The sequence below is a fragment of the Melospiza melodia genome, chromosome 23 (assembly GCF_035770615.1).
Source record: "Melospiza melodia melodia isolate bMelMel2 chromosome 23, bMelMel2.pri, whole genome shotgun sequence".
In the NCBI taxonomy this organism is placed as follows: Eukaryota; Metazoa; Chordata; class Aves; order Passeriformes; family Passerellidae; genus Melospiza; species Melospiza melodia.
The window spans coordinates 9346059-9360815 of record NC_086216.1 but is presented as its reverse complement, the minus strand read 5'-3'; the positions used below and the strand labels follow the sequence as shown (position 1 = coordinate 9360815).

The following is a 14757-nucleotide window of genomic DNA, read 5'->3' as shown; positions in this document are numbered from 1 at the left end:
AACGGGTCCGCTGCCAGCGCCGGGACAGCCGCAGGGCACGGAAAACCTCCGGAGCCCTCCGTGCCGCAGCACACGTGGAGCGCGGCTGCCCCGGAAGGCCCCGCGGGCTCCGAGCGCCGGCAGCACCGGCACGGCTCCGGGGCTGGGATTCGGGGTCCCGCTGGCCCTGTCTCCCCCCCGGTTTGCGGCAATCCCTGCGCAGATTTCGGGGCTGACGTCGGCGGGGTCATGCTCGGCCGTGCCAGCGGTTCCCGTTCCCGGCGTCACCCTGGGGGATGCGCGGATTGCGGCCGGCACCGCTGAGCTCCGGGCAGATGGGATGGGATGGGAAGGGCTTGCCCGGCCTCGGGAGCTGCGTGCTGCTGTCGTGGCATCGCTCCCGGGCACATCCCTCCCGGGCAGCCGTCCCTCGGCGTGGCAGCGCTCTGTCCGTGCCCCAGCCCGGTAAATAAAATAGGTCAGGCGCTGGCTCCGCGCTCCCGGAGCGCATCCCGGTGCGAGAACGCCCTTGAAGGTAGCGGCCAGGAGGCCGGGGGGCTCCGCGGGGGTCGCAGCTGGCGGTGGGGATGGCGAGGCTCGCTGTTCTTTGGGTTTGTCCCGGGATGCTGGGCTGGCTGTGCTGCTCTGCCCCGGGATTGCAGCAGGTCGGAGCCCCCCGGGATGTGCCTCTTTGGGCGCTTCTCTTCCTCAGGGGCGGCTCCTCCACCTCGTTTTGCCCTAAAACGGAGCGAGCTTGTGCAGCCTGTGGCCGGCTCTGCCCTTCCTGCCTTTCCTTTGGCAGCCAGGGGAAAGTTGAGGTCCGGTTTTCCAGCCTGGATGTATCCGGCTGAGCCCGGCTTTGGGAGAAACCCCCGGGAGGGGTTTTGGCAGCGGGGAGAGCTGCGTGCCTTGGCACTCGGTGTGTGCTCCGTCGGTGTGCAGGGAGCAGGAGGGCTCCCGGTGGCACCGGGCATTTGGGGAGCACCCGGCTGGAAAGGGCAGCCAGCGGGACAAACCTTTGGCACGCTGGGCTGTGTGCCAGCACCTGTGGGTGTCACCGGCAGCCTGGATGTCCCACGGAGCCCACCTGGAAAGGTGGATTGGGATAGGGAGGAAGAGGAAGGGTCTGGCCTCGCTGGGTCCCTCGGGTCCCCCCAGCCAGCAGACTGTTCCCAGCACGGCTCTGGATGGGCTCCCTCCCTCGTTTTGGGAGGAGAGGGGTTAAGTCAAAGCATCCGAGCTAAGCCCTGGCAGGGGAAGGCTAAAAGCTCCCGGAGAACAAAGCTCACAAAGTGGTGGTAAGCTGGTAAAACCTGTGGGAATGTGGGAGCCTTCAGGGGCACTGGGGTCCTGCATGGGGAGCGGGGTCCTGCGAGATCCCTGCAGCCCCTCGGCGTGGAAATCCTGGCCTCAGGTTATTTTTGGAACAATTGCTTGGCCGGGCCTCAAAAATGTCCTGGTTTTTGGAAGAGACTGGAGCCTGTGAGCTGTCAGCACAGGCCAGGCACTGTGAGGTGTCCAGGGCTGGGTTGGGAGCCCTTCCAGGGGGATCAGGAGGTTCACCTGGAGCCCCACATTGGGACTGGGATGGCTGCTGCATTTTTATTTTCTCCTAAATTTGCCATCCACCTTTCAGGGGAGCTTTCCCAGGAAGGCAGCCTGAGCTCCAGGCCCCTGGGTGCCTCCCAAGGTGGACGTGCAGGTCGTGCCTGGCGTCCCCTCCTCTCCTGCGCCCCTTCCTTTGCACCCCGCGGCTGTGCCACCCCTCTTTTATCAATTCCCGGCACAAATGAAAGGGACAGAGAGGGCAAGGATTGATTCTGGGCAAACACTATAAAGGCACCTACAGTTAGAGCGGGGAAGCTCACTCGGTTCATGGTAATTATCCTGGTTAAATTATAACCTAATGAACAGGCCACCTCTGTCCCCGGGGCTGCCGTGTCCCTCCGAGCGCTGGCGTTGCGGCGTCGGTGACGCCGAGGGGACCCACGCGTGGCCAGGCCTGGAGGGTGACTCCTCACCCCCGTCCAGAACTGGCACAGCTGGGTGTTGGCACAGCCCTGCCCGCTTCCCAACCGTCCTGCTCTTCCCAGGGTGCCCGAGGTGCTGCGGAGCTGGAGAGCCCCCAGGAGCCGTGTGCTGGCAGCCCCCCAGGGTGAGTGAGGGGCTTGGGGTGGCTCAGGCTGGAGGAGGAGGAGGAGGGGGTGGTTTTGCATGGAAAGATTGTGGAAAAGTGCTGAATCCTCCGTAGGATCCGGGTGTTTGCAGTGCCATTCCCCTTTCCCTGAGGATAAATCCATCGGTGGGGTGGAGCGGCCGCGGTTGGAGCGCTGGGAATGCCAAAGCCAACAGCAGTGTGGTTTCTCTCCCAGCATCCCAGAGGCACCATGATCCCCAGCGTGGGCCCCCGGAGCTGCTGCCTGCTCCTGCTGCTCTGCCTCCTCCCCTGCCCGCAGGTCCGGGCGGGCAGGGACGGCCCCGGCGTCTCGGCTGCCTCCTTCCTGCAGGATCTGCTCCAGCGCTACGGGGAGAGCCAGACCTTGAGCCTGAAGCAGCTCAAGGCCCTGCTGAACCGCCTGGATGTGGGAGTGGGACACGCCAATGTCTCCCAAACACCTCAGCAGCGCCTCAACCTCTCCCGTGTAAGGAGGAGACCCCCCAAAACCTCCCCCAAAACTTCCCTGTGGAGCTGTGGGGATCTCAAGGCTCATTTCTGTCCCTTCCCTCCCCCAGTGCTTCAGCTCTGTGGAGCTCTTTGCCATCCACAACCTGAGCGAGGGCTCCCCTGTGGGGCGCAGCGAGTTCAAGGAGTTCTGCCCCACCATCCTGCAGCAGCTGGAGTCGGGGGCGTGCGCCTCCGAAAACCTGGAAAATGAGGAGAATGAGCAGACAGAGGAGAGCAGGCCCAGCTCAGCTGAAGGTAATTGGGGTGCTGGGGGGTGGGGGGCTACAGGCACTGCCTGGTTCTGGAGCTTGGGGACATGAGGAACAGCCAGCTCCCACTCCTGGGAGTTCCCTCCTGCAGCAGCTGGCAGTCCTGACCGAGTTCTCCTCGCTGTGGTGTGGTTTTCTGGGATAACCTCTGTGCCTCCAGGATAGCTGGATGAGGAGGGGACTCTTCTGTGGGGTTCCCTGGGTGGGAGGGGGTGACCTGGAGGGACCTGCTGGCCTCCAGCTGCCGGTGGATGCTCAGCCAGCTCCCACCCACCCCTGTGCCAACGCTGCCCAAGGTCTTGGATCAGTCCTGAGCACAGCTCAGCTTCTCCCACGCTGGGGCTGGCTGGGGAAAACCTTTTCTGAGGAACCCCTGGCTTCATTCCTACCTTCCCTGCACCAACCAGGATGGTTTTATCGCAGCTGGAGCACCCGGAGCAGCCCTGGAGCCTTTCCCACCCACCCGGGTCCGGGCTCTCCGAGAGCCTCGGTAATGTCTGGCCCTCGTTTCTTCTCGTTCCGCAGTGTGGGGCTTTGGTTTTCTCAGTGTGTCCATGATTAACGTGGCCTCCCTGCTCGGAGTCCTCATCGTGCCGTGCTCCCAGAAGGCCTTTTTCAGCCGGGTGCTGCTGTTTTTCATCGCGCTCTCCATCGGCACGCTGCTCTCTAACGCGCTCTTCCAGCTCATCCCAGAGGTGCGGTAGAACGTCCCTGCCTCTCTCCCGTCTCCGGGGGCGGCTCCTCTCTGCCTCCACCCCGCCGAATCGATCCGACCCCTCGTCACCCGAGGCTCAGGGCTTGGCTCAAGGGGCTGCACAGGGCTTTTCTCACCCCTCTGAGCACCAGGAAACCCTCAGTGTCCTCCATGCCACGGCTGAGGAGTGGGAATGTGCCGGCAGAAGCTGTTTGCTCCTGCTTTGGGCATCCACGAGTTCATCTGTGCTCAGCCACATTTCTGGCATGAGCCAGAGGGAAAAAAATGTGAAATATCCATGAAAATATGATCAAATATCCATATAAAAGCACAGAGAACAGCCTGGCTTCCTCTGGAATCAGCCAACTTTTACAAATCCTTTAATTGCCTTTTTTTTTTCCCCCCTTACCTGATTTCCCAGCCCAGTGTTCCCACAAGGGTTCTGCCTTCCATGAGGTATCCTGGTGCTCTGATGGGACCGACAGAAATATCGCAAATTAATTGTGTTGTAATTGCGCAGTTCTGGAGCTGAATAAATCCACCCGGATTGGAAACCTTTGAACGTGGTCCAGGTGCCTCCTCAGAGCAAGAGCTGGATTTGGCACATCCAACCTTAAAATTCCAGTGGGTTTTTCCCCCTGGTGTTGCCCGTTTGCTGCTGGGCAGTGAATGCTTCATCTGTACTGGCAGTGGGATGTTTTTCCAAGCTTTTCAGCTCCACAACTGCAACTTTTATTTGCTGGACATAAAAACCAAGCGCCTCTAATTCCTGATCTGCCAGGAATCGAAATGCCAGAGGTACCCTCCAGCCCTGCCAGCACCCGGAGTGCTGTGGTTGCAGGATGGGGCTGGAGTGTACACGGTGCTGGGGGGACCTGGCACTCTGTGGCTTGGGAATGGCTCGTGGAGCAGAGCTGGGGGCTGGCTGGGACATGGCCTGGCTGGAAAACTCAGCTGAGATTCCCAAAGCCGCCGAGCGCCGGGTTCGCCCCGTGGAGGTGGCGCCAGATGAACAACAATCACTAATGAATGTCCTCTTCTCTCCCTCCCTCCTCTCTCTGTGCTGTCGCTGTGGATTCCTCCCCTGCCCATAACCCCACGTTGATCTCCTCCCTTCCCATCTCCCATCTCCTGGGGCGGGTTTGGCTCTGCCAGTGTGGGGTTACGGTTTCCTCTGCGTCTCCGTCATCTCCCTGTGCTCGCTGGTGGGAGCCAGCGTGGTGCCCTTCATGAAGAAGACATTTTACAAGCGGCTGCTCCTCTACTTCATAGCTCTGGCGATTGGAACTCTCTACTCCAACGCCCTCTTCCAGCTCATTCCCGAGGTAGGGAGAGGACTGGCGGGTCTGTGCTTTTCTCTCTCTCTCTCTGGGGCTGTTTCTGTCTCTCTCTGGCTGGACAAGGGGAAGGCGGCGTCGGAGGGGAGCCCAGAGCGAGGTATGGAGGGCTGGAAGCCCCTCAGAGCTGGAGTTTGGAAGGGAATGGCTCCAGGGAGATCCCTGGTTTGTTTTGTTGCCTTTTCTGACTTTTTCTAGCCCTGGAGGTAGGTTCCCCAAATGGTTTTGGCAGGTGCTGGATCCAATGCCTCAGGGAGGGAGTGAGGGAGATGGAAAGGTGTTTCCTGAGCTTGTCCCCAAAGCAGCTGCTCCTCAGAGGGAGCTCAGAGCTGTGTCACCCATCCAGTGTCACCCCAGGGGCAAAGGCAGATGAAGGGCACTGCCAGGGCCTGCTCCTCATCCTCTCCTGGGTCCCCTCCTGCCTGCAGGCGTTTGGATTCAACCCTCAGGAAGATTATTATGTCTCCAAATCCGCTGTGGTGTTCGGCGGCTTCTACCTCTTCTTCTTCACTGAGAAGATCCTGAAGATGCTCCTGAAGCAGAAGGACCAGGTGAGGGGCAGCAGGGGATGGTGGGGTGGGAAACAGCAGGAATTTTGGGATGGTGGGGTGGGAAACAGCAGGGATTTTGGGATGGTGGGATGGGAACAGCAGGGAAATTGGGATGGTGGGGTGGGAACAGCAGGAATTTTGGGATGGTGGGGTGGGAAACAGCAGGGAAATTGGGATGGTGGGGTGGGAACAGCAGGGAAATTGGGATGGTGGGGTGGGAACAGCAGGGATAACAGGATGGCTGGGTTGGAAAGAGCAGGCATGGTGGGGTGACAAACAGCGGGAATTTCAGGATAGAAGGGTGGGAAACAGCAGGAATTTTGGGATGGTGGGATGGGAACAGCAGGGAAATTGGGATGGTGGTGTTGGGATGGTGGGGTGTGAAACAGCAGGAATTTTGTGATGGAAGGGTGGGAAACAGCAGGAATTTTATGATGGTGGGGTGGGAAACAGCAGAGATATTGGGATAGTGGGGTGGGAAACATCAGGGATAACGGGATGGCTGAGTTGGAAAAAGCAGGGATAACGGGACGGAGGTGTGGGAAACAGCAGGAATATTGAGGTGGCAGGGTGGGAAAGGGCAGGAATTTCAGGGCAGTGGGGCAGGAAAGAGCGGGAATATCAGCATGGCAGGGTGGGAAAGAGCAGGAATATCAGATGAGTGCCAGCCCTGAATCCCCTGATCCCACAGCACCACCACGGGCACAGCCACTACGGCCCCGAGGCTCTGCCCTCCAAGAAGGACCGGGAGGAGGGGGTCACAGAGAAGCTGCAGAACGGGGACCTGGACCACATGATCCCACACATCACCAGTGAGCTGGAGTGCAAGCCCCCCTCGGGGGATGAGAAGGCTGTGGTGGGCTCCCTCTCTGTCCAGGTGAGCGCCTCATGCCGTGGCGTTGTGACCAAATCAGTTCAAACCAGTTCTGCAGCCCAAATTCTCTGTGTGTGGTGGGACCTGTGATGGTGCTCACAGGGGTCTGAGGGTGAGGGAAGAGATGAGGATCTGACTCCGTGTTTCAGAAGGCTTGATTTATTATTTTATTATATATATTACATTGAAACTGTACTAAAAGAATAGAAGAAAAGGTTTCATCAGAAGGCCGGCTAAGAATAGAAAAAGAAAGAATGATAACAAAGGTTTGTGGCTCGGACAGAAAGTCAGAGGCAGCTGGGCTGTGATTGGTTATTAATTAGAAAGAACCACATGAGACCAATCCCAGATGCACCTGTTGCATTCCACAGCAGCAGATAACCATTGTTTACATTTTGTTCCTGAGGCCTCCCAGCTTCTCAGGAGGAAAAACCCTAAGGAAAGGATTTTCCATAAAAGATGTCTGCAACAGGACCAAACAGCTCCGCTGTGCCGGTTTAACGATTAATGGGGTGGTTTTCCCATCTGGAGGAGGGATTTGGGTGCTGATGTCCATTTTGGGGTGCTGTGGCAGGACCTGCAGGCCTCCCAGAGCGCGTGCTACTGGCTGAAGGAGGTGAGGTACTCGGACATTGGCACTCTGGCCTGGATGATCACGCTCAGTGACGGCCTCCACAACTTCATCGACGGCCTGGCCATCGGCGCCTCCTTCACCGTGTCCGTGTTCCAAGGGATCAGCACCTCCGTGGCCATCCTGTGTGAGGAGTTCCCACACGAGCTGGGTATGTGACTCCTTGGGGCTGCCCCTGCTCCTGCTTGCTCTGGGGTCTGTCCTTTGTCCATCCAGAAAAGCAGATTTGGGGTGGAATAAACGGTGATGCTGCTGAGAGGGGGGAGAGGGAGGGCTGGAAACTGCTCTGAGTAATCGCCGCTCTAAAAATAACGAGGTAATATGATGTCTGAGATTTAAATTTAGATGGAGGCATCTGAAGACAAAAAAAAAAAAGAAAAAAACCCTCAACACCTCGTTGGTTTGGGAGGGGGGAGGCGGGTTTGGGTGGGAATGTCTGAATTTGGAGAGGTCACAGGGGGATTTGGGTGGGAATGTCTGAATTTGGAGAGGTCAGAGGAGGGGAAGGGGGATTTGGGTGGGAATGTCTGAATTTGGAGAGGTCAGTGGAGGGGAAGGGGGTTTGGGTGGGACTGGCTGAATTTGGAGTGGTCAGAGGGGGATTTGGGTGGGAATGTCTGAATTTGGAGAGGTCAGAGGAGGGGAAGGGGGATTTGGGTGGGAATGTCTGAATTTGGAGAGGTCAGTGGAGGGGAAGGGGGTTTGGGTGGGAATGTCTGAATTTGGAGAGGTCAGTGGAGGGGAGGTGGGTTTGGATGGGACTGGCTGAATTTGGAGAGGTCAGAGGGGGATTTGGGTGGGAATGTCTGAATTTGGAGAGGTCAGAGGGGGATTTGGGTGGGAATGTCTGAATTTGGAGTGTTAAGTGGAGGGGAGGTGGGTTTGGATTGGACTGGCTGAATTTGGAGAGGTCAGTGGAGGGGAGGTGGGTTTGGGATGGGACTGGCTGAATTTGGAGAGGTCAGTGGGGGATTTGGGTGGGAATGTCTGAATTTGGAGAGGTCAGTGGAGGGGAAGGGGGTTTGGGTGTGAGTGTGTGGGTTTAGGGACAGAGCTGTGGTCAGTGAGTGGGAGGCAAGTTTGGGTGTGAATGTCCAAATTTAGGGGCAGATGAGGAGGGAGGTGGGTTTGGATGTGAATGTCTGAATTCAGGAGTAGTGGAATGGTCAGAGAGGCAGGTTTGGGTGTGAATGTCTGAATTCAGGGGCAGTGTGATGGTCAGTGCCCAGTGCCAGCAGCCAAGGGGAGCCCACACTTGAGCTGGCACATGCTGTGATGTTTGGGGTGTTCTGTGCACTCCAGGGGTCGGACTCTGACCCTTTGTGTCCCTTCCAGCTCGGGATATTCCGGGTTTCTGTGAGTTCAAGTTGGTGCTGTCCCAGTGCTGCTGACAGCCCTTCTCTCCTCATCCTCCCATCTTCTTCTCCCTCAGGGGACTTTGTGATCCTGCTCAATGCTGGGATGACCATTCGCCAGGCACTTTTCTTCAACTTCATCTCTGCCTGCTGCTGCTACGTGGGCCTGGCCTTCGGCATCGTGGCTGGCAGCCACTTCTCTGCCAACTGGATCTTTGCTCTGGCTGGAGGGATGTTCCTGTACATAGCACTGGCTGACATGGTAAATCCTGAGCCCCAAATCCTGAGCCTGGAACCCTGAGCCCTGGGATTTTTTCCTAGGAAAAGCTCTGCTTGCTCTCAGCCTGCAGGCACGGCGGGGTTTGCTCTGTCCCCTTGGCACATGCAGATATCTCTGCTTTGGCTGAAATCCCTGGGATGGGAGGCTGGTGGGTGTTTGCTGAGGAAGGATGGGGCTGTCACTGAGTCCTCCACCCCAATGTTTCCCCCTGCAGTTCCCTGAGATGAACGAGGTGAGCCGGGAGGATGAGCAGAACGGCAGCGCCCTGATCACCTTCGCCATCCAGAACGCGGGGCTGCTCACGGGCTTCACCATCATGGTGCTGCTCACCATGTACTCGGGGCAGATCCAGATAGGGTAGGACCAGCCCGAGCTGCAGCCCTGATCCAATTTTTCCATGGTTTTTTTTTTTTTTGGGGGGGAGGAAATGGTTTTTTCTTTTTTTTTTTTTTTTTTTTGTTATTTTTCTTTCCTTTTCCTGCTGCAAACATACGACGGTACCTGTGCGGGCACTGACGTCACACTACAGGAGAGACGTTGCTTTGAAAGCTATTCCATGGATTTTTCTGCTGGTTTAAGGCTGAGGGGAGTGGAATTCCCCTTCCCATAGGACTGACCTGACTTTGTCCAGTGTCATATCCCTTCTCTCCTCGCCTCTCCCAGGAAGGATGGAATGGGGAGACAGGAGCTGCTCCAGCCGTGGTGCTTGGAGCGTTCCCATGGCACATGAGGCTGTCCTGACCCCTCTGGGGGTGTGTGATGGGGACAGACAGGGACAGACCCTTCTCAGAGCGTTCCCCACAGCTGTGCTCTCTGAGGATGAGGAGGATGTCACCATCATCCAACTGCTTTTGCTCCGTTTCAGCTTGGACAATGCCCTGGCAAGAGCGGGGTGAAGAGGGCAGGGGTTTCAAAGCACATTTTGGGTGTCAGTGCTCAGAGCAGAGCACACCAAACTGGCTTGGAGTGACACTTGGGCTGCTGGGAGAAGCCTGCCAGGATGCCCTAACCCTCCCTTCAGTCCATGCAGCTGGAATGAGGGGCAAAGCCCAGCTCCTCCTCCAGAAGGGGATGAGAGCAGAGCCCTGCCCTGCCGCAGGCTCCAGCCCAGGGATTTCTCCTCAGGCTGTGTCCAAGCTCATGGTGACACCCAGGAACAGCCACCAGTTTTTAAACAGTGCTAAGGTTCAGGGTGGGGTGGGGGGTGTTTTTAAAAGCAAAACTCAGACTGTGAACCTCTTTAGGTTGTGTGTTCCCAGCCTTAGGGAGTAGCCAGAGAATGGTGTTCCAGGCACCTCCCAGCTCTGCCTCCGGGCTGGCGTTCCAGATTCACTAGGTGAATTACTTATTATCATATTGATAAGGTTGTCCACCCCACCTGTGTTGCTTGAGGTTCCCTCACACCCCTTTTCCCCCCTCGTCCTGTACCTGGTGTAAGCTTGTGGCCGTGTGGATTCAGGGGAATCCCTCGTGGTTTGGTGCTGGATTGGGATGGAGGAGAGGTGCAGGTGTTTGTGAAGTGTCTTCCTTCTCTGCCCACCTGTGCAGGTGTGTGGGGTGTGACAGGGTGGTGGCACCGTGCTGGAGCTGAGGCTCTCACACCTTCCCTTTGCCCCGTGAGGAAAGCAAACCTGAGGCTGTGCCAGGTGTTATTCCTGCCCATCTCAGACAGAGGGCCCTGGCACAGGCTCAGCACCCCTGGCAGCGTTGTGCCCTGGCTGGATCTCTATAATCCCTGAATTCCTGTAGTTCCCAGCTGGGTGATGTTGTTCCTAAGCTCCCAACAGCTGTCACCGAGCCCGTGCCCTGTGGCACTGCCAGGATCCTCATGGATCATCACCTGCACTCGGTGGCTTTTCTAGTCTGGGCATTTGTCCCCTCAGCACCCCTGGATTTTGGCTTTGTCCTGCACCCCAAAACCTAAATATCAATTCTGGAGGAGCAGGGAGCCTTTTTGGGATCACCTGAAGGTGTCACACAGTCCTCGGGTGATTCCCTCAAGGAGAGACAGGCTCTGCTTTGTCCCCTGTGGTGTCCCTTGTGGATTGTCCCCAAAAGTCACTTTTCCCACTGGAGCAGAGCAGCGTGGCCTGTGCTGCCCGGGGCAGTCATTTATCACCTGGCAGGCATTCCCTGTGCTGCAGGTTCCAGCACCAAAGGGCCATTGCAAACACTTTTTCCTTGCTTGAGAGAGCAGCAGCCCCAGCTGACTGAGTCGATGTGGAAAATCTGAGTCCTTTCCCTGGCACAGGTGCCCTCTGCTCTCTCTCAAGGAAGCACTTGGAAAACACCATGTGGCTGGCAGAGCTGCTGGAAGAGCCTCTGTGGGGGAGGACAGGGGGCAATGGGGGGTTTGTCCCCTCTGGACAGTGCCTGGAAGGTCCCCAAGAGCTGGGAGGTGGCACAGAGCAGGGCTTGGTGTCCTCAGAGCCGGCAGGATTCACTGTGGGGATCACAACTCTGCCATCTCCTCGTTTCCAGTTTATCCCTGTTTCCTGAGGAATCTGCTACCTGGAGATTTGGGATTGGGGTGAGAATTGAGGCTGCCCTGCCACCAAGGAGAGCTCCTGTTCCCCCTGGGCAGGCACCCCAGAAATTTGGGATTATGGGGTGAGAATCGAGGCTGCCACCAAGGAGAGAGAGCTCCTATTCCCCCTGGGCAGGCAACCCAAAGATTTGGGATTTGGGGAAGAATTAAGGCTGACCTGCCACCAAGGAGGGAGAGCTGCTGTTCCCTGCCTGTTCCTCTTGGGCAGGCAACCCAAAGATTTGGGATTATGGGGTGAGAATCGAGGCTGCCACCAAGGAGAGAGAGCTCCTATTCCCCCTGGGCAGGCACCCCAGAAATTTGGGATTATGGAGTGAGAATTGAGGTTGCCCTGCCTCCAAGGAGAGCTGCTGTTTCCCCTGGGCAGGCACCCCAGAAATTTGGGATTATTTTGGGGTGAGAATCGAGGCTGCCACCAAGGAGAGAGAGCTCCTATTCCCCCTGGGCAGGCACCCCAGAAATTTGGGATTATTTGGGGTGAGAATCGAGGCTGCCACCAAGGAGAGAGAGCTCCTGTTCCCCCAGGGCAGGCTGGCACCTGCCAGTGGGAAAGGGACGGGAACCCACCCAAACCCAGCCCCTCGTGGATCTTCATCCGTGTCTCCTTCCCCTCGAGTTCCATCTCAGTATTTCAAATTATAACTCAGGTGTTGTAGGAGAGAAACAAAGAGCGTTAACTTAAATGTCACGTGAATTGTACAGATATTTGTAAAATTCCATAAATAAAATATATTCTGTAATGACGGAGGGTCCCAGGCGTGCTGGGCAGTGAAATCCTCTCGCTGCTGCTGGGGTTGGAGGTGTGAAAAACGCCAGTCACTTGTTTTTAAAATTTTTAAAAGTTTAATAGTAATAAAATAGTTATAAAAATAGTAACACAATTAGAGTCATAACAATTTGGACAAATTGAATTAAGACAATATGAGACAGTAAAAGCAAAGAGTTATGGACGTCCGGGTACCTTTTTCTGGGCATCACAAGCCCAAAAAAGGACTCCTGCTAACAAAGGATTAACCCTTAAGAACAACAGCTCGTTGCATCTTCATACACCTCATCCATGATGCATAAATTCCATTCAAACACAGGATTCTGTCTGGTCTGGGAAGAAGTTAGTTTCTTCCGATGAGAAGGCCATAAATTCTTTGTCTCTGAAAGATTCAGGTGTCCTGTGCCTGTTATCTCGCTGCAAGTCCTTTCTTTGAAGCAAAGCATCTTACATAGCACAGTTTCTATTTTAACAATTTTTATAACCTAAAACTATATTTAACACAGTACTTAAGAAAATTAATGCAGCATTGCTTTCTAACACAACACATATTACATTCATTTTAATATTTGCGAAAAGCCGATGATAAAATACACGCATTTTTCACAGAGGGGTGGCAGCGCTGCTGGCTCAGGATTTTTCCAAGGGGAAGGTTTGGAGCGGGGCTGGGTGATGCAATCCCGCTTTTTCCAGCTGGATTTCCCTGGCTGTGCAGTGCGGCGCGGCTGACAGGAGGTGGCACTGACAACCCCCAGCCTGCCCGCATGGCACGGCCTTTGCGGCTCCAAAAACCCTTCATTATTTATATATATTCTTTTTTTTTTTTTTTTTTTTTTTTTTTTAATTTTTCTGAAATATATTTCCAAACCCTGGTTTGGCTGGGAGGTGTGGGATGCTGGATTTGTCCCCAGCTCACACTAGCCAGGCTCCTGGCAGTGTCTGTGTCCTTGTTTTCCTACCCTCCATTAGCGAAAAAAAAAAAACAACAAACCAAACTTTGCCTTTCTACTTCTCCTTTTTTGCCTTTTTCTACACCATTTCCCCCCCATCTGCCAGCTCTGAGCAGCAAACTCAATTTTTAGAAACCCTGTTGCAGCTAAAGAAACCAAATCTTGATATTCTGAGGTGGTTTATTAAAAAAAATTAATGTTTTATTAAGCAAGGAAGGTCACGGTAAGCGTTGGACTTGCTCCTGCTCATCAGCACTTCCAGGGGGGCTTTGGGTGGGCTCTTTTCTGCTGCAAAATTCTCTTTTTTTTTGCTGAATTCTGAGCTGTTACCTCAGAAAACGCTGCAGGATGGGGTCATGGAATTCCTGGAATGGTTTGGGTTGGTTAAAGCCCATCCAGTGCCACCCCTGCCATGGCAGGGACACTTTTTATTATCCAAAGTTGCTCCATCCTGACCTTGGGCACTTCCAAGGATCCAGGGGCAGCCACAGCTTCTCTGGGAATTCCATCCCAGCCAGGAATTCCTTCCCAATATCCCATCTAAACCTTGCCCTCCTTCATCTTCAGGTGGTAGACACAGACCATCGTTTCTATTTTGCCTTTCCCTCAGAAATTTTCTGTCTGGAGCCAGACTGGGAGAGCTGGGGGTGTTCAGCTGGGGAAGGGAAGGATCCAGGAGAGCTCAGAGCTCCTGCCAGGGCCTGAAGGGGCTCCAGGAGAGGAACTGGGGACAAGGGATGGAGGGACAGGACACAGGGAATGGCTTCAAACTGGGAAAAGTGAGATTGGGGTGGGATTTCTGGGAGGAATGAGGGAGGGGAGGGGCTGGGATGGAATTCCAAAGGAGCTGTGGCTGCTCCGTCCCTGGAAGTGCCCAAGGGAGAAGAGAAAGTTCCAGAGAGAGCTCAGAGTCCCTCACAGGGCCTGAAGGGGCTCCAGGAGAGCTGGAGAGGGGCTGGGGACAAGGGATGGAGGGACAGGACACAGGGAATGGCTCCCACTGCCAGAGGGCAGGGATGGATGGGATTTTGGGAAGGAAAGTCCTTTCTTAAAGACTTTCAGGCACCTTTCTCCATCTCCAGTCTGTTTTTTTTTTTTTCCCAAATGGAAGACATTGAAAAAGCGTGTGGGAATTTTACACCCCCGAAATGTCAGCGTCCGCTTTATGTGGGAACCTCCTGGATGTGTGTTTCAGGAGGAAACTTGGGACTCCCACTGCCAGAGGGCAGGGATGGATGGCATACTGGTGAGGAATTCCTGGCTGTGAGGGTGGCGAGGGGATGGGATAAAATCTCCAGAGAAGCTGGGGCTGCCCCTGGATCCCTGGAAGTGTCCAAGGCCACCCTGGGATAGTGTAAGCTGTCCCTGCCCACAGCAGGGGCGGCATTGGCTGATCCTCACAGTCCCTCCCAGCGAAGGGAGCCTGGTTTAGGGGATATTCCCCAACAAAGCTGTGCCCGAGGGCAGCGCCAAGCACCCTCAGCGCCGCCGCCATGTTGCCCCCCCGTTGCTTAGCAACGCCCCCTTCCCCTCCAAGATGGCGGGCGGGGCGGGGCGGGCGTGGCGCAGGCGCGGGCGTGGGGGGGGGCCAGAGGGCGGAGGGCGGTGTGGCGGCGGCGGCGGGGGCGGGACGGGGGGAGCGCAGCGCCGCGGAGCCGCCGCTGCCGGGGCAGCCCAGCGGGTCCGCCGGGAGCACCCGCGCGGCCCCCGCTCCGGGTGACGGGAGCGGAGCGGGGCACGGCGGGCAGCGGTGCCGCCGCCGCCACCGCCACCATGTCCGGGCGCGGCCACAACAAGCTGCCGACCACCGAGCGCATCGTCAAGGGTGAGGGGGCGGCGAGGGCGCCCCCTGCCTGCG

At 56.4% G+C, this 14757-nt stretch overlaps 2 protein-coding genes across 10 annotated transcripts in view; both read left to right on the top strand.

Annotated features, from left to right (window-relative positions):
- Nucleotides 1–320: 320 nt before the first annotated feature.
- Nucleotides 321–11926, top strand: SLC39A14 (solute carrier family 39 member 14). Of its 3 annotated transcripts, none has more exons than XM_063175086.1 (10): nucleotides 321–514; nucleotides 2073–2134; nucleotides 2352–2621; nucleotides 2713–2899; nucleotides 4763–4932; nucleotides 5373–5495; nucleotides 6187–6372; nucleotides 6944–7151; nucleotides 8433–8617; nucleotides 8850–11926. In XM_063175086.1, exons 1-10 carry the CDS (start codon nucleotides 325–327, stop codon nucleotides 8994–8996), a joined length of 1728 nt encoding a protein of 575 aa, XP_063031156.1. In that variant the 5' UTR covers nucleotides 321–324; the 3' UTR covers nucleotides 8997–11926. The 3 variants fall into 3 exon arrangements, with proteins under 3 accessions (XP_063031156.1, XP_063031157.1, XP_063031158.1); XM_063175087.1 differs by lacking the exon at nucleotides 4763–4932 and adding an exon at nucleotides 3439–3608; XM_063175088.1 differs by lacking the exon at nucleotides 321–514 and adding an exon at nucleotides 1052–1277.
- Nucleotides 11927–14602: 2676 nt separating this feature from the next.
- The window catches only part of PPP3CC (protein phosphatase 3 catalytic subunit gamma), a 63731-nt gene continuing 63576 nt past the window's right edge, over nucleotides 14603–14757 (top strand). For all 7 annotated transcript variants that reach the window (XR_010030421.1, XM_063175400.1, XM_063175397.1 and 4 more), the window contains exon 1: nucleotides 14603–14724. Coding sequence is in view for 6 of the 7 variants with exons in the window: in XM_063175400.1 (XP_063031470.1) it covers nucleotides 14673–14724 (52 nt within the window). In the remaining variant the exon portion in view is untranslated. The remainder of the gene's footprint in view (nucleotides 14725–14757) is intronic.